Raw genomic sequence first — 26,645 nt, 5'->3', positions numbered from 1 at the left:
GTAAATTGATGTTTACTGGTCTCTGAGAGCATGCTTCTTGCACACTGATTTTTCAGGGAACCTTTGTCTGCTATTCTTGAAATCTTTGCTCTATCATCATATGTAGGTATCACATTTTTATACAATTCTGACTTTAGATCATAATTTCACTGTTATTCTGATCCTTGACACCTTTTGAGATTGGCAAAGGAATCTTGGATGACATTATTTGAGGTCTGTTCTCCTATCTTTAAATGTTTAGCCTGACTTTCTAAGAAAACACATATGGAGTCCATGTGAGCACAAAAGGGTAGCTTGTGTGCATGTCACAGAGTAAACTGAAGACCTTTGGGAAATTTCACAGGAGTTTTACAATCTCATATGTAATTAAGTTCCTTAAAAAGCTTTGTTGTGAGAATGGATGGAGCGTTATTGTATGAGAGCAAAGCTTCAGGCTGCAGTTAGGGCAGGTTGGCCTTGTCCCTGCAGCATCCATATAGCTCTGACTGCTTGGAGTTACTGCATCTCAGCACAGGGCAAGCAAGATCTGTGATAAAGATAGAAATCAACAGATTATTTTCTTTATGACCAGGTTGAATAGTTTGTAGAGCAATACAGCTAAAATAATTAAGACGTACATATCCTGTGAATAGTTCAATTGATAATCCTGGGTTTGTTTGGCTTTTTTTCTTGGTTACAACCGCACAGAGAAATCAAGAGATGTCTTGATTTCTACCTGTATTTTTACTTTTGTGGAAAGCCTATTTGGATAAACATGATTTTGGATAATCCACTTAAACTTTTCATTTTTCCATTTCCATTATAAATTCAAGATAATGTATATTTGCTTTAAAGGACTTTTCAAAGATGCATGAAAGAATAGCTGATATATCAAGTGTAATGTATTATTAATAACTTTTTGTTAACTGTCTGCTTTTTCTTTGGTGAACTAACATAAGGTTGGGAATTAAAGACTAACAAATGTCTTTTTTTATATACATTTATTTTATGGTTACAGTATTTTTATCATTAAATGCTTGTTTCAGCATATTTTTCCCCAAATCTATGCTACAAGAAGATACATTTATAAGAGAAGAATAAATTCAATCCTCAGATATTTGATACTACTAAAATTGTGACAGGCATATGGCAAAATGACAAAGTGAGATGTCAGTTCCTAAGGGAAGAAATAAAATCTGATTATTTACAGTCATTGACTCTTTACTTACCCTGTGATGATTTAAACCGTACATGCAACAAAACCATCAGGTGTCTATGTAAATAAATGTTGTTCTATGAAACTCTTCAAGCTGTCTTTCAAACTTGCATAAGGATATCAGAAATTAAGTAGCTGTATCTCATAACAAACTTTAAGCCTCCTATTTTATATGAAATTGCAAAAAGTTACCAAAACAAAATCAAGCTGTAATGCTTATTTTAATTATGATATATTATTTTACTAATTATTTGCTTTGTTTCAGAATGTGTATATACCAGAAAAGCTCAAGGAAAAAAAAAAGTGAATAAAGCTCTTTTATAAAAAGTCCACCTGCTTGATCTGACCAAATGAAAAATTTATCTCACTTATATTGTTCAAATCACTCTTCCTTTGTTTCTTTCTTAAAAAGTAAATAAATAGATAAATTAGTAAATAAAACCAACAAGCAAATATTTTATATTAATAAATTAACACACCCCCATAAAAAGGAATGTTAGCTTTGAATTCAGGCATTTGGTTCTGTTACTGTCATCAGAATTGACAAATCTGTCATTTCCCTTTGAAAACTGTATAAATATACTAGGGTACACTGTAAAAAATATTTTAATAGCTTGGAAGGTGTTTTTTTCGTGCTGTTAAAGTATAAAATAAAGGTCCTCGGGGAATTTCAGCCCATTTCCACGTTATAGTTAGGAATTTAGCTTTTGAGGGCTTCTTTCAAGCCAAAATAAAGCTAGCAAGATTCTTCTGGCACACCTCTTCTTCTCAGGCCCTGCATCATATAATTATTTCACGAAACAGTCCAGGTCACTTAAAACTCCTCAGGTTTCTGGCATTCAGTTGCTGTTCTGGAAGGCACTCCCACAGCCTCACTGTTCTCATGTTCAAGAAAGTTTCCACCCTAAATCTGTTTGTGGCAAGTTTCTAACCTGCTGCTGTTGAGGGTTTTAAGATGAAACTGTCCTTCTCCCTTGTGCAATGGGAGGGGTCTAATGAAGCATTTGATTATTCATATAATTCTTGCTCTTGCAGTGTTTTCTTGCAAGACAAGCTGTGTTCTCAAAGACTCTTGCAGAATATGGACAGCCAGATATTGACTCAGAGGAGATTTCACAGTATTTTTACACTTCTATTAGCTCTTTGCTGCTTCAGTTGAATTTATCTTGTGTAATATGTCTGAAGAAGTTATTTGTGTTCTGTTGAGTCCTGGGTCAGAAAAGAAAATTGCACATTTTTGTCTTACCTGATTTCTGGCTGATGAGCTACTGAAAAGCAGTTTTTCAATAGTCCTTGGGGAAATTTTTTTTGTTTAAAGTTAGGCACCTAAGGAAGAATTTCAGATGTACCTTATGAATGACTGTAGAAAGATGGGAGAATCTCCCAGCAATCTCCATTCATCCCATTTAGACATGGGTCTAAAGTAGATAATATAAAATATCAGTGGATGTATTCACCTCTTTCTAGTGATTATACAAAGAACTGGGAAGTTACAAAGTTTTTAGATAGCTTGGGTGAGTTGAATCCTATCTCAGCTTTGCACTTCCATTCTGTGTTTAAATATTCTGCTCCATTTTTTTCCTTTTCATGGTGTTCTTGTCCCTGTCAGTACTTCTCTTCTTTATTTTTATCTTTTTTCCCCAAACTTTTTGTATTCCTTTCTGTTGTAGGAGTTAAATCACAAAAGTAAAATTAGAAATAAAACTAATATCAAGACTGCTTCTGGAGAAGCTCTACTGGAGTCATCTCTTTTAGCCCAGAGGTTTCTCTTTCAGCATAGTTCATTGGTGTTTCCTCTGCAACAGTCACTTTAGTCAGCACCTTCACAGTCTTTTTCTAACCTTTTTTTTCAGTTTATCAGGTAATCTCCATTGTGACACCTTACCAAATGTTCTGCTGAAGTTCAGATAAAATCTAATCTCTCTGTGCAGTTCTTTTGTCTGGAAAATCAGGTGTCCTATCAAAGGAAAAAATCAGGCTGGTCTGACATGACCTACCTTTTCTAAAGCCATGTTACATTTTATTCTATTGTCCATTTACCTTCAAGCCTTTAATTATTCTTTCCTTCAAATTTCATCATATGATTAATATGGAGCCTGAGGTGTGAAATGATAAAAAAATTTGAGTCATTTTTTATTCTCCAGTGTTGGCACAAATGCTGTTATGACTTCAGCATATTTTGTAGCCCTGTCTAAGTAACATCTTCATTAAAAATCTTTCTGTTGGGTCTGGTATTAATTATATGGCTATTTTTCAGAATTCTGAGATAAAAGGGAGCTTGTGAGTAGGCTCAAGTGCATTAAGCTGTTTAAACTTTGCTTGTTCCTTGACTATGATTATGGACATATACTTACATCACACATTGACTTTACTGAAGATTTCCATTTAATTTGGGATTCACATTGATTTCTACTGTGATATTTCAACTACTTGTCTAGTGCTACTTTTATTCCCTGGTAGGTAAAAAAGTTGTTGGCATTTTCTTCAACATTTTTTTCTTCAAGGAGCAATTCATTTTGCCATTTTAAGTTGTTTTGTTTTGGGTTTTTTTTGTATCCAGTCATTTTAGGCTTTCTGCTTTTTCAAATATTTTTTTCTGTCCACTTGGATCTGGAGACATCCCTTTCATTGAGATGCAAGTTCCAATAAATACCTGAATATTTGATATAAGGAAATTCAGGTGTCCTTCATCAGTGTTCTTTTTACCTTTTTTCTTTCTTTCTTTCTTTCTTTTTTTTTTTTTTTTTTTTTTTTTTTTTGTCTGAGAGGACTAGTATTTTCAAATAAATCTCAAGGGAGCTCTTGAAAAGGTTTCAAGTATGTCCTCTCTGTCAAGTAGTTTATTTTCCTGGTAAAATGAATAGCTATGAATAGCTAGGCACAGTAAAAATAAGCTTATATTACTTGCACACTTTTAAGAGAGCTTCTGGTTAGTCAAAGCTTGTTTCCAGTGACTATAGTGTTTCTTAAGTGGGAAGAAAAAGGCCTTGATCTTTGTGACAGGACAACTTTTACAAAAAACTTTGACTAAGATGTGAAATTAATGCTTTAAGTCATTAAAAAGTAATAGACTAAAAGACATTTTGCAAAGGAAATGTAAGTGGCACCACATTGCTCAGTAACAATCACAGAATTATTGGTTCTGGGTTCTCCAGATGGATGTGGAAATGAAAAAAGAGCAAATGCCTGTAAAAACATGCCCCACAGTGGTGGATGTGCTTCTCCCATTATGTGGAGCCTTTGGCTGTCTACATCTAGAAGTACTTTGAAATGCCATCGTGTTGAGCCAATGGCTTTACAGGAAAGAAGAATTGCAATTGATTAATGCCATTTTGGACTGAAGCTCCTTCATTTCTTTCTTGTAACTGACTGGACCATGATCCAAGCAATATAATTCAGTAAATAAGGGAGTACAGTACAGTTACAAAGACCATCCCAACTGAATATTTTCTTATGAAATTAAAATACCTCACCATCAATGACTGTTGGCTGTATATTTTTACTTCTGTATCAACTGGAGAGAAAGATAATTATTTACCTAGTTTGTTCAAATGTTTAGTCAATGAGGTTTTGGAAAGTTACTAATGAAGTGGAGAAGCCAATATTCTCGTTTGCAAGTGTTAAAGGAGGCTATTATGTGCCCCATTGGGAATATGCTGCACCATTTAATGTCTGCAAAAGGTTTTTCATGCCAATCAGACATCACCAGTTTCTTAATCCAGGTTATGGAATGAAGCAGAAACAGCTGTTGTTACCTGCTGAGGTATCTTGATGTTTAGGACTGGGACCAGCCAGTTACTCTGGGTTTGGATTTTTTTAAATTCAGTTTAACCAGATCTTAAAGATATTTTAATTTTATCTAAAAGATCATGATTTGCAGTAAAAGACATAGTACAAAGTTTACTGAGAAGAGTGAATGCAAGTAAAAGGAGTAAGCCCACATAATTTTGCTTAGCATAAATGTTAGTTCAGGGGTTACTTTTATCCCCATGGCCTCTGACACTGGCTGTATTCAAGCTAAAACATCTCTTTTTCCCCAGATTATGGATGTTTGTAGAAGACAGTCAAGATTTGGGGCATGTCCTTTTTATCCGCATAGTCAATGTTCATCTTTCATGAAAGACAGGAGAAAGAGGATAGAAAAGTAGATAATTTATTTTCAGACAGTCTTATGCCTCTAGTCCTTCGGTGTTTGTCAGTCCTATTAATTCTAATCATTGCTGTTTGTCCTGTTTTAGAGATCTTCATGTTTAATTAGCCCAGCTGAACAAATCACATCCTTCCAGCCAGACTGGCTTTCATGCAAGTGGACTCTGGATGTTGACAATTAGGCATTTGTTGTCTAAATGACTTTTTTGGAGCAAAGGAAAGAAATGGGCATTTGTAGCGTGTGACTCACATGGTCTATTTTAGACATCTGTGTACACTCAGGTGGGAAGAGCAACATGCTAGAGACACCCGTTTGTCTCCACCAACTATAAAAGAAGCCTTGCCATCCTGCATGGATTTAGGGACTGTCAACCTTAGGTGAGGGTGACTCTCATCCTTAAGGACTGTCCTTTTACTAGGCTAGGTTTTTACCCAGCCAGTGATTCATGATGAAGTCCTCATCTTGCAGAGCTGGGAAATTTCCACGTCCCAGAGAAGAACTTCTCATTCTTCCTCTTTGCTTACCCAGCAATTACAGTGTAGCCGTACATTGTGTAGCTGGAACTGTGTGTGTAACTCAGGGGAGAGCTCCTGTTCAGGAACAATCCTGGAAGGGACCCCTCAGTGCTGGCATTAACTGCTTTGGGGGTTTTGGCTCTTTTTCATGGCATTGGGGTAAAAGCAATGAAAATGTGCCCTGCAAGACCTGAGGCACAGACAGGAATTCCCAGCACTGCTCTTCTCCGTGATCTCCTACAGTTTCAGGACTTTGCCAGCATTCCACTTGCACCTGCAAATGTTCCCACAGCAAAGGGAAAGAAATTGAGGTAATCTGTATGGAAACTCAAACAAAGCAAAGCTTTCACAGAAACAGTGTTTGCAGTTAGTAGAACATTGTAGCTGCTCCAAAACTGGTGTAATGGTGGACAACTGTAGAAGGGAGGGAGCATTTAGAAACATCTTTAGAGTATGGGTATGAACATCTTCAAACACTTTCATTTAAGCTGAACCTAAATGTGTGTGCTCACATTCAGTGATGAACTGATGCTGGCTTAAGGCACCTAGGGCCTCATGCAGAATATCACATTAAATAAAGCACTGGTGTAGGGTGCTGATAAGATTTCTCCCAAAAACATCATCAAGGTTAACTTCGTCCCAGCAGACTTTCTTTGAGATTCCCATCACTTCAGCTTTATAAAGCATCAGGTGTTTGATCTGCATTTAGCATAAAACCAGCATGATGTCATAATGTCAGCATAAAGAGTTTATTGTAGTGAGCTTTGGGAAATGTAAAAAAAAAAAAAAAAAGTGAATATGTCCACACCTGACCTGCTGCAAAATTTTATATCTGTTGGGTGACCTGCCAGAGGACAGATCTGATATTATTGTCTGTGGAGCTTAGATTTTATGCCACTATACTTCTGTGAACTTACCTACTTATTCCAAGGAGCATAAAGAGATAGTGATAATAAACCACCTAGTGAAGCTATTAGGATGACAAAGGTGCTTGTGTTGCAGCTGCAGTAGTATTTTCTTCCTCAAAGGAAAGCTAAATAAAGTTTTTTGGTGCCTGGCAGGAATAAGAAAAAGGGGGCATTCTGATTGTAATTAAAACAAAAAGAAAAAAATTCTTTTAATAAAACAAGAGTGTTAGTGGTTGATTTATTAATTTTTAGTTCTATATTTCATAGTAGAAAAAGAATCAAGAAAATGTAGACATACTGAGTCTTTAGTACCCCTTTGTGATTCAAACAATATTCCAATTTCTTGCTGGTGTAGATTTCATTAATTAAAAAATCTGGTAATATTCTCAATATTCTAGCTATTCATCTGTGTTACAAAGCACACTAGGGTTTTGGTTTTGAAAGCTAAAATATAGCAAGTTGTTAATGGAATTTATATTTGTGCTCCCAAGAGTTTTACATGAAGTCTTGAGGGTAACCACAATCCCTGGCGAGAATTCTCTTTCTTATTAAAGCTGACCTGGACAGGACTTGCTTTCAAGCCACACTGAAATTGTCTAGAGAAAAGGAGACAGCACACATTCTTCTTGTCCCCCTGCCTCTGGCCAGCCCAGCATAGCACTACATCTTAGTCATTAGCAAGGGAGGGAAACAAACCAGTACTTCCCAGTTCTGGAAAAGAAAACCACTAAAGCAAAAAACACACTTGCTAGATTCCACAAACTAATAATGAAAGGTTTGCTTGATCACCAACAGGTTACTCCTGACCTCATGAACTGGAAAATATTTTCTGTTGTCCTTGGGTAAGTTTTGTCAGTGGATAGTCTCAGGGTTTCTTGGGATGCATGAAGCAACTTAAAAGGTGACTTGCTTGGATTTTAAAACTTTTATTTATTCAGTACACTTCAGTTTGCTAATTATTTAGCTCAAGCAGAAGCAATTAGCTTTCCATGATATTCCCTTTACAGAGTTAGCACCTGCATAAAATTCTTGTTCTAAATCACCAACCTGGATCTGCCTCAGTCTTTGCATTATTAAAGTAGGAAAACTGGTAGAGAAAATTTCATCAATATACACAACCCCCCTCCTAAAAAAATTAAATTATGTGTTATTTGCATACATCTTTTCTATCAAATTGATAGTTTAAGGTACATTTATTTTTGCATTTACCTGGCTTGAAGTTTCTAAAACTGTTTTATAAGTCCAAAGCTGAGATTTCCTAAGTAAAAACCTTCCTGCTAAATATAAGTTTTCTTGCTAAATTTAAAACTGAATTCTTATGGTAAAATAGATGAAGTTATTTGAAATTGGATGTATAGTGTTATTATTGTACTCATTTGTAATGAAGATGTGAAAAAAAGAATACTGATGGAATATTTCATCTAACTCTGTGCAGTGCCAGCTACTTTGTAACTGCTATCAAAGTTTAGGAAAAAGAGATCAGCTTCTTTCTAAAGAGAAGTTAAAAGAATCAAAGTACTTAGGAAAGGATTGAAGATGAAAAGGAACATAAGGTTTGCATGCAGCTTTTAATGGTGATAACTGATTTTCTGACAGAACTTTAAAAAACTTATACAGAATTGTGTGCTATTTTTGGAGAATTATAAGAATCAAATAAATCTGTCAGGAAGTCAGATAACTGCTTGAACACAGAATTATCACCCTGGTAACTTACATCAGCCTTAGAAGATGATTTGAACTGTCTTGCTGGTAGATTTGAAAATAGTGTGAAATGTATCCAGTCACTGGCCATATGGCATGCATCCATCTTCCAGCATGAAAGCCAGTATGTGGCACTAATGTGTATTTCAGAGGCAAACTAAATTCCAAATGGCTGAAGGATACCAGCCAGCTGCCTGCATGGACAGAGAGAGAAACCAAAATGCAAGGGGAGAGCACTACTGAAACCCTTGAAGCCTCCTGTGCCTTTGCACCAACGTTTGTCTTACAGAGCTCTGAGCAAAACCAAACAGGAAAGATCATAGACCTCTTGCACTGCCAAATATTTTGTGGTCTCCGGGAGCTTGAGGGTTGAACTGTGAGACCTGTGTGGTATGTGAGAGGGCTGGAAAGGATTGTTTCAAGTCGGGAGGCAGTGACTGCACTGCTGGATCTCAGTAGCCTGCTGAGGTGCCAGACAGCCTCTTCCTTGGAGCTTAAAAAGGATGAGTAGAGTGATCCAGCTGCTAGGTCAGGTGAAGTACAAACTCCCTAATTACAGTGCTTATCAAAAGGAAGGGAAAACACTCTCTGGAGTTTGCAAAATCAGAGTTTTATTTTCTACTTTCAAATATACCCTCCAATCTTTAAAAGTTCACTGTGATAGTTTTCCTTTTTTCATCCTGTACTTTAGAAGCAGGAAAATGCTTTTTGTCTAGGCATTAGAAATCCTCCTAATGCTGCCTGAAGGTGTCCTGGGGCAATAAAGCAATCTTTGATAGTTTTTTATTTGACAAACTTTTAACTTACTTAAATACAACTGGAGGGTATGGTGTGAAGTACTGTCAATTAGGCAGTTTTTGCTTGTTCCTTGCACCCAGGTCTTTGTTTCTTTACTAATTGTGGTGATCAAATCCTTGGGATGCCTTTCTCCCATGGGGTCAAAATATGTGGAGTGTAAGAAATATGTGCTGGTTTGCTGCAACGGTACCAATCAGACCAGTTCCAAAAAAACCTGTTACAAATTTTGCTTTCAGCTGCTGTTGCTGTTCCCTGGCCAGAAACCCTACTCATTCAAGAGGCTGCTCTTTTTCCCCTTTTCCCTCTACTTCCCTGGCTTAGTCCTATGACTTTCTGCTCTCCTCTCCTCCTCCTCCTCCTCCTCCTCCTCCTCCTCCTCCCTCTTTTCTGAAACTCATTGTTCTTAGATTGAAAGCAGACACCGAAACCACCACAAACTTTTCTTTGGTTTGAAACAGCCCTTCCTGTGCATTCTGTGTATTCAGAATTATTTACCAGTGGTTTGGGTCAGGCACCATTCACTGGAGAGAGCAGGAAGGACTAAGACATGTGCATGCTGAAAAATTCTTTATGAGGAGAAATTGCACTAGTCATAATGTAAAGACTGCTCCTGACCTAAGGGGTCCCTCAGGAGTAGGGCACCACCAACAACAGAGCACCAGCTGTGAAAAAAAATGCTTTGTGATCTCACCATATGGTGGCTGGCAATGTCTTCTGACCAAACTGGACCCAGTGTAATGGCATAAAAGGATTTTTATCCCTGATAAATTTTAGACTCCATTAACAATGCAAACATATATTGCCACTTGATCAGTCCTTAAGAGCAGCTGAAAAGTTTCAGTTCCCATTTAAGACTCAGCAACAAGGTCACTTCTGAGTGGGATCTATTTTCATATGTGAATCATCAGAAAGACAACTGATTTGGGTTATTTTTTCTTTGAGCCTTGCTTAGTTTAGTCTCCAATGAAGGACAAGAAAATGTGTTTTTTCCAAGTAACTCAGTTCATTTCATGGTGGATTTGACTTTGATTATATCTATTGTTCTTTTTTTTAGTCTTTTAAAGGAATCTGTCACAACTGAGTGTGATTTGTGCTGTGAAGGACAAGTGTGAGTCAATTTTTTAAAAAACAGTACCAAAATAACCTTTATTAGGCAAATACATCAAGGCTGTTAGTTTTTGTCCCTTACTCAGTAACAGAAGATTTTTCAGCTCTGTGAATAAAAACCTGCAACTGCCCAAATTATGCACAGCCTCACTTTCTCTGCTGTTTGGGCCTCCTTGTTACACATTTCATCACAAGTTGAAGGGCTTTGCATTGAAGGGCACATTCTGAGACACTCCAGGTAATCTGACTGAATTCTTTTGTATCCTAAATGATGAAACACGGTAGCCAGGAGTTTGCAATAAAAGCATTCACTCCTCTGTGAAACTTGCTCCATCTGGTGTTTCAGCAGAGCCAGTGCTTGGTGACTTTTAAATCCAGAGTTATAATTCAATTACATTACAGTAATGAGGGCATCTGTAATCTGTAAAAGTATTATTAAAACTTACTGTATCTTGCTTAAAAAAAAAAAAACTAAAAACAAACAACAACAAAAATTTTGTTCAGTCAGTATTTTCATAGAAACACTCAGGTGTCATTGCAGTGAATGCAAAGAGCCACACACATACCTTCCCATCTTGGTCATTTTACTATAGTATTTCATTGCATTCCCTAGTTTTATGGATTTAAATAAAAATAATTTGTCTAATTTTGGAAGCTTTATGTAGAAAGCACTCATTACTTTTTTTTTTTAATAGAATGTAAAGCTATTTGTAGCTGTCAAGCTAGGAAAAGAAATGGCATGTAAGCATGCTTCTGATTTAAATCATTCCCAGTTCGGCTGTATTAGAACTTGGACATGTTCTTAAAACTCAAATAAGATTGACTGGATAAAACATGAGGCTCATACCATGTAGACAAAATCTGTACATAGCAACTGAAGTGTTTCTTGCATGCCTAAGATTGTAAGTCACTCAGACAAGCTTCTTACTGCACTGTGGGGAAATGCTGCCACCTGTTTGGTTTAGCTCTCTGCACTTAATAAGCCAGAATACTTTCCCCAGTCTAGGACTCCTGCAGTCTTCTTTATATCCATTTTGTTTGGCTCGAGCAAAGGATATTTTAAACAAGCTGGAAAGGAAGAGTTTAAACTTCCCAGGTGAGCATTGTGAAAGGTGTTTTTAGATTGGCATGTTGCAGGGCATGTTGCTGAGCTTGCAAGTGGCGTAAAAAGTTACTGCCTGTCAGATGAGATGGAGTGACTGATTGTATATGTGTGCATTAAACCTGTCCCCACAGTGAAATAAAACACCTCAGTGAGGGAGTAAAGAAAGCAGGTACAGGTTCTCATCTGCCAGGTGCTTAGATTTGCTTATTTGATCTCTTGTAATCATCTGCAACAGAAATTAAAATGAGAGCAGGAGTAGGAGCAAAATCAGCTTGTGTCTTTTGAGTGAATAAAGTACTATTAGCTGATGCTCTGTTTCTTATATTGAGGAGAGTAAGATCCTTGTAAACCCTTATGCCACTGAAGTCAGTGTGAATTTTGTCATGGGACTCTGAACAAATCCTTAAGAGGCATACTTCTGTCAAGTTATAAAATATCTTACCGTAGTGCACAGTCAGCCATGGTCAAGTAACAACCAAGGACTTTTATTACCCCAATGTTTCTGGTGAGCTAATCATGAAAGAGCATGAGGTTTAATAAAAATTCCAAGAAAACTCTTATTATAAACTCTCTATATTTTTCTTTTCATAACAGCATGTGATGCTGTATTCATACTTTCTAGCAATGCATTTCTGTAGAAGAATGATGGTACATGTGGAAAAAGTCATAAGTAATTCAAATACCTAACAATTAAATGAGCACATAAGAATTTGTAGTCCTTTCTCTAAAGAATATTGAAGTCTTTATGTATAATTTAAAGTTTCTTTAAGTATAGTTACTGTTTTATGCTATCCACTAACCCATAAACTTATTACTATAATGGTAATAATGGCATTTTCCATGTAAGTATATTCATCTTTCTCTGCAAATACATCTTACATGTGTATGTGTAATATATGCAAATTGGATTTTGTTTTATAGCAATTTTTCATAATGAATACAGATATGAGCAAATTCTTGAGAGAATATATCTCTCAGGCATATATCTGCTATGCTATTGTCGTACTCAAATGGTTTCTAATTGTCTGAAAATTTGCACTTAAAAAGGAAAAAGAAAATATTACCTTTATTTGTCTTTCTTTTTGTTTTTCTTGAGTCCTTATACAGCAGAGAAATTCCTTTTAAAAAGCAGCTATGATGTAGCCACTATTGCTGATATAATTTAACATTGGCCCTGATAGGAGTGTTTTAATGAAAAAAACATAGTTTGTGTCTTATATCAATATAAGCTGTCGAAAAGGAGCATCCGTTCAAGATATTTCCATATTCAATTCATTTCTTCCAGCAGAAAGGTAGTAATAAAAGAGAGTGCATACAACAAATTATATTAACACAATAATGGCACATAATTGTTCGTGTGTCTGTCCAAAAAAATAAATTAATGAGGATGTTGTCTGATTTTTGCAGAATGTAAGATGCTGAATGCAAACATGGTGTGCATATGTCATTGGCTTTGGCAGAAATGGTAATCTAAAGACTAAAGGAGAAGTGGGTCTCCTTATATGTCTGTTTTCTTGGAACTTAATAACCAGTCCCACAAGCTGGAAAGCAAAAGAGCTGTTTGTGTGTCATCTGGTTTCTTCATAAATATTCAGGGAAGACTTTTGTTGTTCTGTGGAAACTGCCTCTACAAACATTTTAAATATACAAATGCGAATTGTTCATGCAGGCTTTACTTTCATAAATACTCCATCCTGTTTCGCTAAGCACCATGTAAGGGGAATTTGAATGGCAGGACTTCCTTCCTTGCAGCCTAGCAAGGGTTCAAGTGGTAACCAGGCACTTGCTTTCTGCTTTTTCTCATTAAATTTTAAAGTTTTGTTTAATTAAAGTTGTAGTGAGGAGGAAAAAAATTGGAGTAAGGCTGTTGGTGTTGTAGGTGCATGGAAACCCTCCTGCTCCACAGCCTGCCCACCCAGGAGAACAGCGTGCCCAGGAGTGCCCACTGCTGTCATGAGCAGGGTGGGTTCCCAGCCACTCTCTGCCAGCCTGCAAGAAACCTGAAGCACCGAATCCTGTAAAGTTTGCATTAACAGAAACAGCCACAGCATTTTGGGATATACTCTGTAAATACACTATAAATGTAAGAGATACTGTGTAGTCGCTTAAATATTTTGAGGGAGATTTGGAACTACTTGATCTCTTCCAACCTAAACCATTCTATTATTCTATTATTTTATATCAAATATATATAAATTGTCTTTAATTTCCAGAATTTCTTGCTAGTAGCTGCAGAGATCCATACAAAAATGGCCTCAGAAAGCCAAAAGTTCTCATCTGTTTGATATGTTGTTTGGATGATGTTAAAACAGGTTAAGAATCAAAACAGGAGAGATAAGAATACAGAATCACAAACAGAGCACCCAGAAAAATTATCTTCATAGCTTTTAAATAGATTTCTCTAGACTCTAAACTCCAAAATTCTTGCTGACAGCTTGACCAGCAATAATCTTTTCAGTGCTTTAGGTGTAATTTTAACTAATTTCTTCTATTCCATTATCCATAAGAGAGTGGTGAACTCAGCACATGGGCCTTGCATAAAATAATTTCATTTAGTTGTGCCATTTTTAAAGCATTCTTAATGGAGGCCGTAGTCTTGTTAAATTTCTAGAAAGCAGCTTTTTTCTTTTGTTCTCAAGCTGATAGCCATAAAATAATGGAGTCTTTGTGCTCATTTAAATGGCATTAGGGATTGTTCCTCTCAACCTTCCTGTGGCAAATGAGTTGGTACAAATGGGAAAGAGATGGTCTGCAATGAAAGTAACATGAAGTCAGCTGTCTGTATCTCTTTTGTTTGGAAAAGTTTCAGACTTCTTGTTCAGGTTAGCAAAAAGCTGTGATTAACAGAGCTGTGCTGCTGCTCTTCGCTGAATTCATTCCTCTTGCTGCCTACTAGTAAATTTTTGTGATGTGACCATAAGTGTCATTATCCATATCACACTGATAAACGTAAACACTAGCATGACTCATTAAAGCAGTGGATGGATGTGGGGACGCATATTCATTGGTAATATGTAATCACAGTACTTTAAGGAACTGTAGAAAATAACTTGCATTTAGCACACCACTGCCAAAAAGGTGGGTTAGGTGTTTTAACAGATGGCTTTCTAGCCTCTTTTTAAAGACCTGCACTGACAAAGATCATAGAACTACCTTGGCAGCTGTTCCAGTGCATCAGTAGCACTCAAATCAGAAACCTTCTTATCAGTTCTAATCTCGGTTTACAGAAGTGTAAGATTATTGCTTCTTGACTCATTGACCTGTGTCTCAGAGGACAGATTGTTCCTTTTTTATTTTTTTGCCCCAAGCATGAGCTTTCTACATCCTTGAAGAGTGTTATTATTTTCCTCTTAGATTTATGTTTAAGCTGTCAAATCACCCAGTGTTTTCCATGAAGCCTTCCTCCCACACCCATGCCCTGACCTGTCACACTTGCTGTTTGAGGACCACTGCCATTTGTGGCTGTGGAACTCCACGTTTCACTTCTTTAAAACTTTAAAAGTTTTGTCTAGAAATTTAAGAACGTTTCAATAACTAGAGAAACGAGGGGAAATTAATAGCTGGGACTTGTGCTCCTGACAGCCATGGTGTCTTAACCAGGACAGGGAGCTTGCGGTGCTTTGTGGTGCAGCCGCCTCCGTGGTGCCGGTGCCGGTCCGTCCCACGGGGGGACTCCCACTCCCGGGCCCCCCTCGCTAGATGGCACCACCGGACCGATGGACCGGGGAGGGAAGGAGCGCCGGGAAAGATGAGCTCCTGCTCCGGGAAGTTGCTCTCTCTCTCTTTCGCAGCTATGTGGCCGGACTACTGAGATGGAGAACAAATACGCACACGTGGAAGCCTTGCTTCCTCCAGCTGCGCCGGCTTTTTAGAGATTAGTGAACGCCTTTATACCGCGTTTCACTGCGCAGTCTGAATGTATCCTGACTCCTTGTCATCTCAGCTCTTTGAGCCTTATCCCGATGGCCCTTCTTAGTACATCTTCCTGTTAATATTTCTATAATACACAGGGACTGAAAATATTCTTCTGCAGCCAGATCTATGCAGCTGTGTAGGCAAGAACCATGAAAAGCACTTTGTACGTGTGTGGTTGGAGAGCCATATTTACAGGATAGCTGGGGTGAGATCCCACACAAGAAGAGTAAGGCTTTCATTTTATGTATTAAAATGTGATGGTAAGCAAAACAGCAGGTGGTACATCACCTACAGTACGAGTAGTAATTGTTGAACACTACTTTTAAGTTGTAAAAATAATGAGATCACAGAAGGCACGTGGCTGGTAACTTTGTGTATACACAGGGTAGTCATAAATATGAAAGGAGAATGGCCTGTCACAAATCTCCCCTGGTCACACTCTTCCGTAATGCCTTGTTTTCTGACAGGTTTTTCTGATTCAGTTTGAAATACCTCGATTTACACAGACTTCTTCTCCCTACCCCATTCTTGTTGTGCCTGTTGCTTGCTGGTTCCCACTGCTAATCAGATTGTTCTTGAAGTGTGCATGTGGCATCTGTATACGAATGTTATGTAGGAAGTAAAATGAGTCTGCTTACAGCTCTTGGTCCATCTGTACCCATCTGTAAAGTTTGCAGCTGTAGACCTGGAGGTTGGAATTAACACCATTTGTTCTTGTCAGTACAAAGTGTCTTGGGAGACAGAAAAGGATTATTTCTTGTTTTAAGAAAAATATTGGTTTTCTTTAATATACATATATATGTATCTCTGTTTGTGTGTTAGTGCAACATTAACATTTGCACATTAACATGTGCAAATACAAGAGGTAGATGATGCTGCTGCTTCCAGGAAAAACATTTCTGAGAACTTAAACTTCTTTCTTACTGCAAGAAGTGCCTCAAAGTAGCTGGTCCATTCAAAGCTTCAAAAAGAGTTTCATCTCTTGCCCAGAGCTATTTTAATTTGAGATCTCAGAAACAGAGATTACCTGTAATGTCTTCTTGGTGGAGCAGGACAGATGAGTAGGATTTTTAGTTTATCAGCAGCTGTAGTCTGTGTGTTATTGTAAGGTATCTATCTACTGTATTTTATTTCTTCATTATGCACTTCATTTCCACACCAAGCATAAAAGCACATTTTACACAAGCTAATGGACTCAAGTAACCTTCATCAGATTCACAATTGAATATTTCACTTCCTGCCAAATTAGACTGCAGCAGCATCCTGAACTGATCCCATTTCCCACCTACTTAGCTGCATTCAGTTGGACAAAACAATTTCCTCCTTCCATTCTAAATTGTTTTGCAGTCTTTTTAGGATGTCTTTACCAGGAGATGTATTTTAAAGGTATGTTAATTTGCAAGAGGTAGAGTTTAACAGGCATCTAAGTATGAAAAATTTGTTGGGAAAGTTGGTGTTGAGTGCAAATAGTTGTAATGTATGTAGAAGAAAAATCTCAAATATACTTCTATGGCAAGTTTGTGTGATAAATGTGTGTATAAGAATCAGTAATTCAGCAGTCAAAGTATAGGTGAAGATGGAGATTTCCAGAATTTTTATGGTAATTTCCCACTTATAGGTTGTCTTCCTGTAAGCATTAATACCATGGTAATACTTATATAACAAATGATCCATGTAAATCATTACCAGGAGGAAAAAATGTGGGTTGTGTTGCCTTGAGCAATCACTATGCCAGCTTTTAGTCTTTTACTTCCAAGCATAAATAAGTGTGTTGCATAAATCCTATCAGAAGACATTCTTGACAATGGAACAAAGCAGATTTTTCCACCTGCAGATTGTTCACTTTAATTGTTCACACAGTGCAGTAGGGAGGATCTGGAGAATCAGACTAATTTAACTGAATGTTTGTCCAGAAAAGGATAGTTACCTCTGCGCAAGTTTAGTGTTTAGCCCATGGGTTGTGAGGGTGTCATCAGAAATTGATTGGTTTCATACAGTTTGATAAATCTGGTCTGTTATGCTTCTACCTAGCATGATAATGTAAAGCAAGGAAGTGAATTCTTTTGAGAAATAAATAATTTCCTCTGAAATACAGCGACAGATCCTGTCCTACCTCCAAAGTACATCCTTCCTGCTTTGTAGTGCATTGGGGAAACATTGTTACAAATAAATATAAATTGATATATAAATATTAACATAAAAGCAGAAGGAAAAGAAAAAACAAGGAAGGATATAAATATTCTCTCCAAGACTTGTGTATCTAAAAGTATGGAAGGTCATTTAAACTACCTACATCAAGACAACTTCCTTACAAGTGTCATGTGTCAGCAGTCATGGTGAAGTCAGGCTGCAGACTTTGCCACATACCTGTGGTTCTCATAACTTCTTTTATTTGTGTTCTTACCCTTTTCTAAATGAAGGGATTTGCAAGCTCAGGATGAGATGGGGCAAGGACTGCAGAGTGGGACTTACTCTGGCTGTGGGAGCAGTTAAATCAGCCATTTGGGAACACCAGTAAGAACAGAAAACATATGAAAATAGCCTAGATTTCTCTTTCAGTGTCCATGGACCTCAGTAAGAAGTAGGAGTAACACGATATGCAAAAGCCATGCAGGCATCTGGCTGTGGCATTGAGTCTCAATTACTCTGCATCCAGGACACTGCTGATGTGGTGGGAGATGAGGCAGAGCTAGCAAGCAGGAGCGTGAACATTAGGGGCAGATTGAATGGGGTTCTTCTCGATAGGAAATGGTGGGGAGTATCAGGAAATGATACTTTTTAAGCTTGCTTGGAAAGTTTTTGGGGAAAAGTTGTTGACAAGCTATGTTTTCAAGAAATTATACAGCCTCACCTTGAAGCTGACTTTGATTAGGGCCAGCCCTTAAACCTTGCACAGCCTTGAGGTTCTGGGCTGTCCATCAGAGGTCTTTGGTTCTACTCCCTGCTACACAGGGAGAAGAAGGGGGTGATGTTCCGCTAATAAATGTCAGAGCAGTAACAGCTTCTAATTTACACATTAGGACTTAGCTTTAAGTATAGCTAAGGGTCCTGTGCTATCCTGACTACCTTTGTCATGGGAACCTCACCTGAGAAAGGAGGGAGAGTGGTGGTTCCTGCCTTATAATATTAAGCCAGAAGAAACAACGTCTGCTCTTAGCTTCCTTAGGAAATTTTTTTGTCAATCAGACCCTTTTTCTTTAGAGACCTATCTTTAGCTACCAAAGCATTTTAAATCTTGAAGTAAATTTCTCATAGGCCACAGGAGTAGAAAATAAGTAGAAGAGGAAATGACCCATGAAATATTTGCAGAGGTGATGTTTTGTGTGTGTTCTGCTAAAATGTTTCCTTCAGTGCATTAAGTGTTTATATAGCACTGCAGCCACTATTAATCCAAGTAGTCATGTTTTTCCTAGCCCACCACAGACCCTTACCTTATGGTCAACCCCTTGAAATTAATCAAAGTGAGCACAGAGTTGTCATCACTGGAAAATAGTTTATTATTTTAGAAAATGTGATCTATTTCTGCCTGACCAGAGCTAGATGTTGCTAAAAATATTGAGAATGTTAATGTTACATGGGCGGTAAACATCTTTGACAGATACACAGGCAAAAGAGGCAAATGAAGACCCATTTGATCCTGTAGTTCAACTGGTGATATGTGATTAGTTCAAAACTCAAGTGCCACATGCAGAGGGCTTACACTGTGATCATAAAAATACCTACTTTTCTGAGAACACAGGAGGAAAAGTTTTTTCTTTAATTTGATTTGACATCCTAATATATGTTCCCTATTTAAAACTGTGCATTATTAATAGAATGAAACCTATCCTTAGTACTGGTTTGATTTTCATTTCTCCTCATATTTCCTACCTCCTCTCTTCTGTCTGGTTTTCAGGGTTTTTTTCTTCCCTTTTCTGTCACATTTCTGTTTCCTTTGTATATGCAGGAGCAGATTGAAAGATACAGGTGTGTAAGCAGCTACTCATATATCTGGCACATAAGTTAATTCTTAGCTACAACAAGCAGAGGTTCATCAGGTTGCAAAGTTCAGCTTCGTGACAGGCAGAAACTCACTGAGGTGTTATTCGGAATTTCTGGTCTCCACTGCCCAATTCATGCATGCTCCTTTTCCCCCCTACCTCTTTTATCGTAGAAATGCTGCTTCACTCTTTTTTTTGGGTGAGAATGAGACATTTGGTACCATAATATTAAAATCTCCTTTGTCTCCAAACTTAGTATGCTCTTTTTGTGTCTGCTCCTAATAAATGAAGAAGTATAGCTGGTGCTCTTCCTGCCTGAACTGGATCAGGATGTTTAACCCTTTGGCCTTTTAAGAAATGGCACCATTTTTCTAAAGAATTTCTTAGTCTTTCTAAAGAATTGAGACAAATGGAGAAAACATGAAAGTTCAAAATATTTGATATCTGTCACTCTTCATTTTTGCTCTTATGACATTTGCCTCTTCCTAACCTCCTATCTTCCAGGACTGTCATCCTTTTATTCTGTTTTTAAAAGTTTTTATCTCCTGGGGGAAGGAGAGGATGATTTATCTCTTCCTGCTGCTCTCTGTTCCTGATATCTGCCTCATCCCAGGCCTCCAGAATGTAACCATATTTTGTCCAGTCATTCCTGCGTCATCATTATCTTTTCTTATCTTGTTTTATGTAAACATTTCCTTCCCTCTGTCTCTCATTTTGCTTCTGCTGCTCCTACTAGAACACACACTTCAGCTTAAATGAAAGGCAGTTAAAGACAACTTGCCTGATGTAATTTTAACCATCATCCCCTTTCTCCTCTACTTGCTTTCATTAGATGAAATTTAAGTTCTTTTGCAGAATTTTCTGTGATGAAGTTACTTTTCTTGTGTTTCTGTTGAATGTTTATGATAGTTGTTGTATTAGTTTATTTAGACAGGAGAGGAGAACAGCAACAGTGGTCAAAGAAGTGTCTCTGTTCACTCTAAAAACATGAAGTGCTGTAAGGCCACAGTGGATAGGAATATACAATGAATATAGTTGTCTGCTGGTTGTAACATTTATTGCAGCTCTACTCTGTTAATCAAATGAATAACTGTTATCTGCAGCCAGCATTAAGTCAAAAATTAAGGAAGAACTAGAAGTTCTTTCTCATGGCAGAGCTGCAGAAAATTTGGCTATGTGTATTAATAGCTAAGCTATCATACTGCCTTTGAATTTAAAAGAGAAAAGTCACATTTCCAAATACTACTTTCATTGTAAGAGATTGTTAGTTGTTAAAGCCACTAAATACAAACTACAAATTGGTAGTGTAAAGTTTATTTTTCTTGGCTGAATTCTAGGGATTTTTTTTTTAGCCTCATACTTCCCTGCTTAGCTAAATTGTATAAATAGCAGATAAACTATTTTTAATTTAATCAAGTAAGTTCCCCTTAGAAGCAGTGACAATACCGAGAAATACACTGTTCCTGTGTTTTAGTTCTGGACTAAGACCTTGCCAGAAAGGTGCCCCTTGAACATTTGCCCACTTTATAATCCAAATAGCAGTTAAGGGATGAAAACTGCAGCGTCCTGGCAGTGCAGATTTACTGACATTGAATCCAAAGGAGTCCAGGGCCAGGTGAGTGTGAACTGACCCTGCCAGGGAGAAGCAGTGTAATGCAGAGCACAAGAGAAATCCAGAATTATTTTTTCCACAAATGCAGGTATTATATTAGAACATCAAACTGCATACTTCAATAAAGTAATTTTGTGACTATAGTAGAGGAGGGTCATTGGCTTAAGGACTGGGTTATTACCTGTGCTGGAAGACACAACAAGCATTGTGCAGCCTCTCTCTGAGTATGGTCTGGGGGTTCTACATTTCCAGCATTTCCAGCTACATAATTCCCATCACACTTGCTATCACAAGTCTCACACAGTTAAATTACAAGTCAACACAATGTCAGATAAATGTCAGATTAAAAATCAGATTAACTGTCAAACTAAAATGTCAGATAAAACAAGAAAAAATGAACTCCAAACTGGACACAAAAGGAACCTCTGATAATATAGAGGAAATTATATTGCTTTGAAAATACACCAGGATGTTGATCTGATAAGAGGCTCTGGCAGGACCTTCATATATGGTGGTTCTAGACAATTCATTTTAATTGCTTCTATTTCCATCTTCAGTTTAAAAAGTATATTTTTTTTTCTAAAAGGATACTTCTATTTTTCTGAAAGGATACATTCTGAAAGGTGGGCTGCAAAAGCAATAATTGTTTTTGAAAGTATATTTGGAAGATTATTATAAATCCCTTCAGAGGCTAGTTGCTAATTTGCTAAGGCAGGGTGTATTTCAGAGATTTGAGATAACTTCAAGTTGTTTAATAACAGGAATGGAAATTGAAAAAATTGCATTTGTTCCATGGTGACATATACGTAGTACATTCCAAGGTTGTGTATGAAATGCTTAGATAATCACTTTCCTCCTCCACATCATTGGATTAAGTTTTCTCATAAAATAACAGGGGGTAAATATGTTAATTGTTATGTTGATTGTCACGGGCTGCTTGTTTTGATTTTTTTTATTAAATACTTCTTTGTATTTTGTGTAAGTGTTCACACTGCCAAAGAGCCAGAGGTTACTAATGAAGACTTTAGCATGCTTGAAGGTAGCTGAAAACAACAGAGAATTTGTGATGAAAGTTGGGACAGTTGTTTTGTGAATGTTTTGCTTTCACTGATTTATGGGTACGTATTAATATATGTCAGTGTCCATGTAACTGTAACTGTATGTCAAGTGATATTCATAAAACAGAGAGACAAAAAAGCAGAGCTTATATTTTAGGCAGTGTACAGATAACAAATCATCAGTTGTAGATCTGGCACTGACTACAAGTCCCCTACTTTGATACATTGAATTTGTGGACCAACAAAACTTTCCTAAAGTTTGCTTATATTTCCATTTATAAGAGTATTTTCCAATTTGGATAGCCCATAAGCATTGTCAGGGAGGTTTTGCAAGCTAGAGAAATTTCTTATTTCTCCAGAACAGTGTTACTCTGATGAACTACTTCTTTGTTTTCAAGAATCGAGCTGTATGACAGTTGCATAATCACTCATTTTTGCTTTCCTCTGTTGTCTCTGATAAAATTATTTCTTTTCTGATTTCTTGCTGGTGCTTTGTTTAATAGAGTTTTCTTCTTATTTTTATTGTTTGTTTGCTTTAGAAAAACATAGTAAAACCTATACCATAATGGGGAAAATAGCTTCATTGGTCATTAAGAAATCATTCAATTTGATTTTGAAGGCTTGACACGATGCTATTTCTCCATCACATGTTAAAGCTTCCACAGTTCTTTCTGCCAACAAGATGCCTGTGGCTCTGCTATGCTCATCAAAATTGGCTCCTGCCCTGGGTTAATGAGCAAGTTTTTTGGCTTTTATGTGGCTTTCAATCAAATCTTGCAAGCTTTGGTGATTAAACTCATTTACAGGTATGAGTTTGTATTCCACCAAACTGTCTTCACCAGACACAATAGTATGTTAGGAATTAAGTCAAATTCTGCTTTCCGGGGCCGTGCTGGCCTAATTACAGTAGAGTATGCTTTAATGAGGATTCTTCTGAGCTGCCTCTGCCTGATATGGCAAAAGCCCAGAGGCAAATTTCAGATCCCAGTGTCAAGAACTGATTCATTGCTTGTCTGCAATTAACAGCTGGGCTTCAGGGGTCTAGATAAAAGCTAGAATAAGACTCTCTTTCAGCTCATGTATTGAACCCAGAGTTATTGACCTTTTCCAATGCAGATGTAGCTCAAAGGCCAAATATAATAGATTTGTCACATAGAAGATACTGCACAGATTATGGAGAAATAAGACAGTTTTGATTAAATTAACTCAAAGGCTTTAAATTGCACATCAAATAATGGTCACAGAGAGTGGAAGGGATTTCATAAGGACAGAAAAACAAAGAACATCCAGGAGTAGAACAGATCTTTTCATCTGAGAGTGATAAGAGTGATAGGTCACTGGTTATATAAATGAACTTTGCCATCTTTATTTTAATTGTTTGTACCTGTAAGAGCTAGTGCTAAGCCTGCTTTGTTTGTGTGTCCCCCTTCCTTCTAATCTTATGTTGTACACTTTGCAAAACACAAAAAGAAAAATTGTCATAGGATAGCATATGAAATAATATTGCTAGTTATAATATGGAGAAAAAAAATGCAGATTCTGCTCCTAGAAACTCTATTGCTCATCCCAAACAATATTCATGCCTCAGGAAAGAAGGAGGGAAAACACAGCAGGAAACCTTATTTCATAAATCTGCTTTGTTTAATCAAAAATATCATTGTTCTTGGCCAGCTCTCAAGGCAAATGTCATGGCATCCCATAATGCTGGCTGCAGGAACAGGCTTGTATCCCTGGTAGACACTTACACAGCCTGACCTAAATACAGCAAAGAACTGGAAGAGTGGCCTGGTTGTGAGTTGGGAGATTTTGTTTGAGAGACTCTTCTCAGATATACCAGTCTACTTTTTTGGAAGAAATCTGCCAAGCTGTAGTACAGAATAATACATTTTTGCCTCCTGTCTAATTCCAGGGATAACAGCCAATTTGAATCTTCTTTTGGAAGACTTTTGTTCCCTGCCATCTGTAGATGTTTGAATGTGTAGTGTATGGAACAATGTTTAGCACCCAGCATCTTTCCGTCTTTCTTTGATTCTACTGTTTCAAACGTGCATGTTCTCTTCCATTAAATAGCTAAAGTTCAAGTGGTTTAAATCTTATTTTTTCAAACTAGAGAACAGCATTACTCACATACCAGAAGGCTAAGTAATGTCTGGGATTTATTAAATCATTCAGCAAAGTTGACCACAGACAGTTGCATATAGAACAAGTGCTGGAAGAAAAATAATGTATGATGATGTTCATTATACTATAACACACACAGACTGAGAGCCAAATACTTGGTATCATTTCTGTCTCTACAATTATTATATTTCTTTTTAAACCTTTAACTAGCCTGACAGTTTTGGTTACGAAGGGTTTGAGCACAGAAGAAACACGTAGGGAAATTTAATGTTAATTTGACATTTTGGTAAAGCTGCTATGGGCTATAACAAGATGAATATTTATTGGTGACTTTAATGAATAGGTAACTTTTACTGCCAAGTTAGTGTTGTTGCACACTTTTTAAAATCTTACATTCCAAGTGTATTTGCAAAATTCTATTGGTGTTTTATTTGGCAAAAAGAACATTATTGAAGCTGAAATTGGAACATGGCAGTTTTTTGCATCTGTTCCTAGTATTCCAAATACTTACAAGACTTTGCCAGTTGATCAACCTTTCATAGATAAAGTGCTACTTGAGAAAAATGTAAAAATAATAAAATGGATGTTACTGATCAGTCAATGCTAACCTAAAGTGTCAGAAATAAGTAAACAGGTGTTCCTTGGAATTTTAGGCCCTTACTACTCTCTAAACATTTAGCTCATTTTACAATCACAGACTGAGTATCCAAAAATTGAGCAAAGGCAAAAAGAAATAATTATTTCCTGCATGAAACTATAATCTGAAATTTCTTTGCTACTATTATGAGCAAAAGAACATCCAAAAAATAATTATGAAAATTCCACAATAAAAAAGTCATGCAAACTTCTTTCTGCTACAGTGAATCTTCTTGGTTTGTTTGGGGGTTTTGGTTTCTATTATATTACAGCCCAGACAAAATGTTAAACTTTGCTTTGCCTTATTTTAATTCCATTGTTTGCACATAAAAGGATATTTGTTGTGTGGATTAAGTGGTTTGTGAGCAGGATTGGATAACATAATTATGTTTTCATTTTTTTAGAAGACTGTGGGATGTATTTCCCAGAAGTGAAAAATCATCCAGACAAATATTTACAAAGATGTCCCGAGTCTGTAAAAAAGTGGTTGAAACAACTGAAGAATGCTGGGAAGATTCTGCTGTTAATTACCAGTTCTCACAGTGACTACTGCAGGCTTCTGTGTGAACATGTTCTTGGGTAAGTGCAAAGTCCATTTCACATTATATCTGCCCAACAGCAACTAGAGATAAGCCTGAGTTATTGGGAAGCTAATTTGAGTTTTGTTTATGTATGGTGAATTATTTGATTTCTGAGTTTTCTGCTGGGCCCCCCTCTAGTAGAGTGTTACAAGGCACTTGAGAAAAAGTAGTCCATCTGTGAGCCCGTGAGCTGTATCTGACCCTGCATCCTTTTGGAGGCATTGTGATGGGATTGAAGATGCCAGGGAATTATCTTTCAGGGCAATATCCTATACACCATCTGATTCCTAATTTTATTGTAAACTTTTGCTAGACTGTCTTATTTAAGGCACTTCTTTTCTTGCTTCTTCAGCAGTGAATGCAACTAGTAGTACTATTGCATTTCCTTGCAGTAAATTTGCAGGAAAATCTTACCAATACTTTTTCCCATTAGTGGTTTTCAAAAGATGGCTGCGCATGAGAAATGTGCTTCATCACAGCAGAAAAGATAAAGCAGGCAGTTCATTGCACGTGGCAACTGGTTGAGGTTGCAGTTGCTGATCACAATAGCTATTTTTAGCATAGTGTTAAGAACGTGGCTGGTCAAGTCAAATTCAGTGACATTCAGCAGAACTATCACTTACCTAGAAAAAAAAATTAATCAGTGATGCAAATAGTGAGGTGGGTGACAGAGTGAGACTGTTTATTTATTATTAATTAAAGAAATGAAGTAATTCAATGTGACCCCACCTTGGCTATCAGGATTTGCAGAATGAATACAGCAACACTGTAAGAAAACCACGGGTAAGGTAAAAGACAGAGCTACCTTCCAAAACCAGTCCTGCCAGTATCACTTCTCTTTAGTACTCTCTAGGCTAAATGCTAAAACAAAGCATCAACTGTGCCAGTTCTCACTGCTTTTCATGAGCATTATACTTGCTCATTCAAAGGACAAATCTACCTGCTGGCAAAAAGCAATTCTCCTTTATGAGCAAGATGCCTGTGAATTAATTCTTTCATGTAAATCTGTCTAGTTATTTTCTAAATGAAAATTTGCTATAAAAGTAAATTCTTAGGCACATATATTGATTTTGGCTTTCTGTTCCTTGGTGAAGAGTTCAGCTGTTGAAGGTAGCTGTAGAAAACCTGCTGGAAGACAGTAAGCAAGATATCAGAAACGATTAGTTGCCTTTCAAAACACCAAAAAAGATATCCTGCTAGAAGGATACTGTGTCACTCTCTCTTTCCACAAAAGTGTAGGATGTTCTGTGGCATTTATTAGAA

The 26,645-nt window shown here is 37.1% G+C and overlaps 1 protein-coding gene across 1 annotated transcript in view; it reads left to right on the top strand.

Annotated features, from left to right (window-relative positions):
* NT5DC1 (5'-nucleotidase domain containing 1) overlaps positions 1-26,645 on the top strand; it is a 126,255-nt gene that overhangs the window by 55,535 nt on the left and 44,075 nt on the right. Inside the window, exon 7 of the mRNA XM_030944955.1 lies at positions 25,206-25,380. Within this exon, the coding sequence (XP_030800815.1) occupies positions 25,206-25,380 (175 nt within the window). The remainder of the gene's footprint in view (positions 1-25,205; positions 25,381-26,645) is intronic.

Source organism: Camarhynchus parvulus, chromosome 3, assembly GCF_901933205.1.
Source record: "Camarhynchus parvulus chromosome 3, STF_HiC, whole genome shotgun sequence".
Taxonomy (NCBI): domain Eukaryota; kingdom Metazoa; phylum Chordata; class Aves; order Passeriformes; family Thraupidae; genus Camarhynchus; species Camarhynchus parvulus.
The sequence above is the reverse complement of the archived record's forward strand: the minus strand, read 5'-3'. Positions and strand labels throughout refer to the sequence as shown.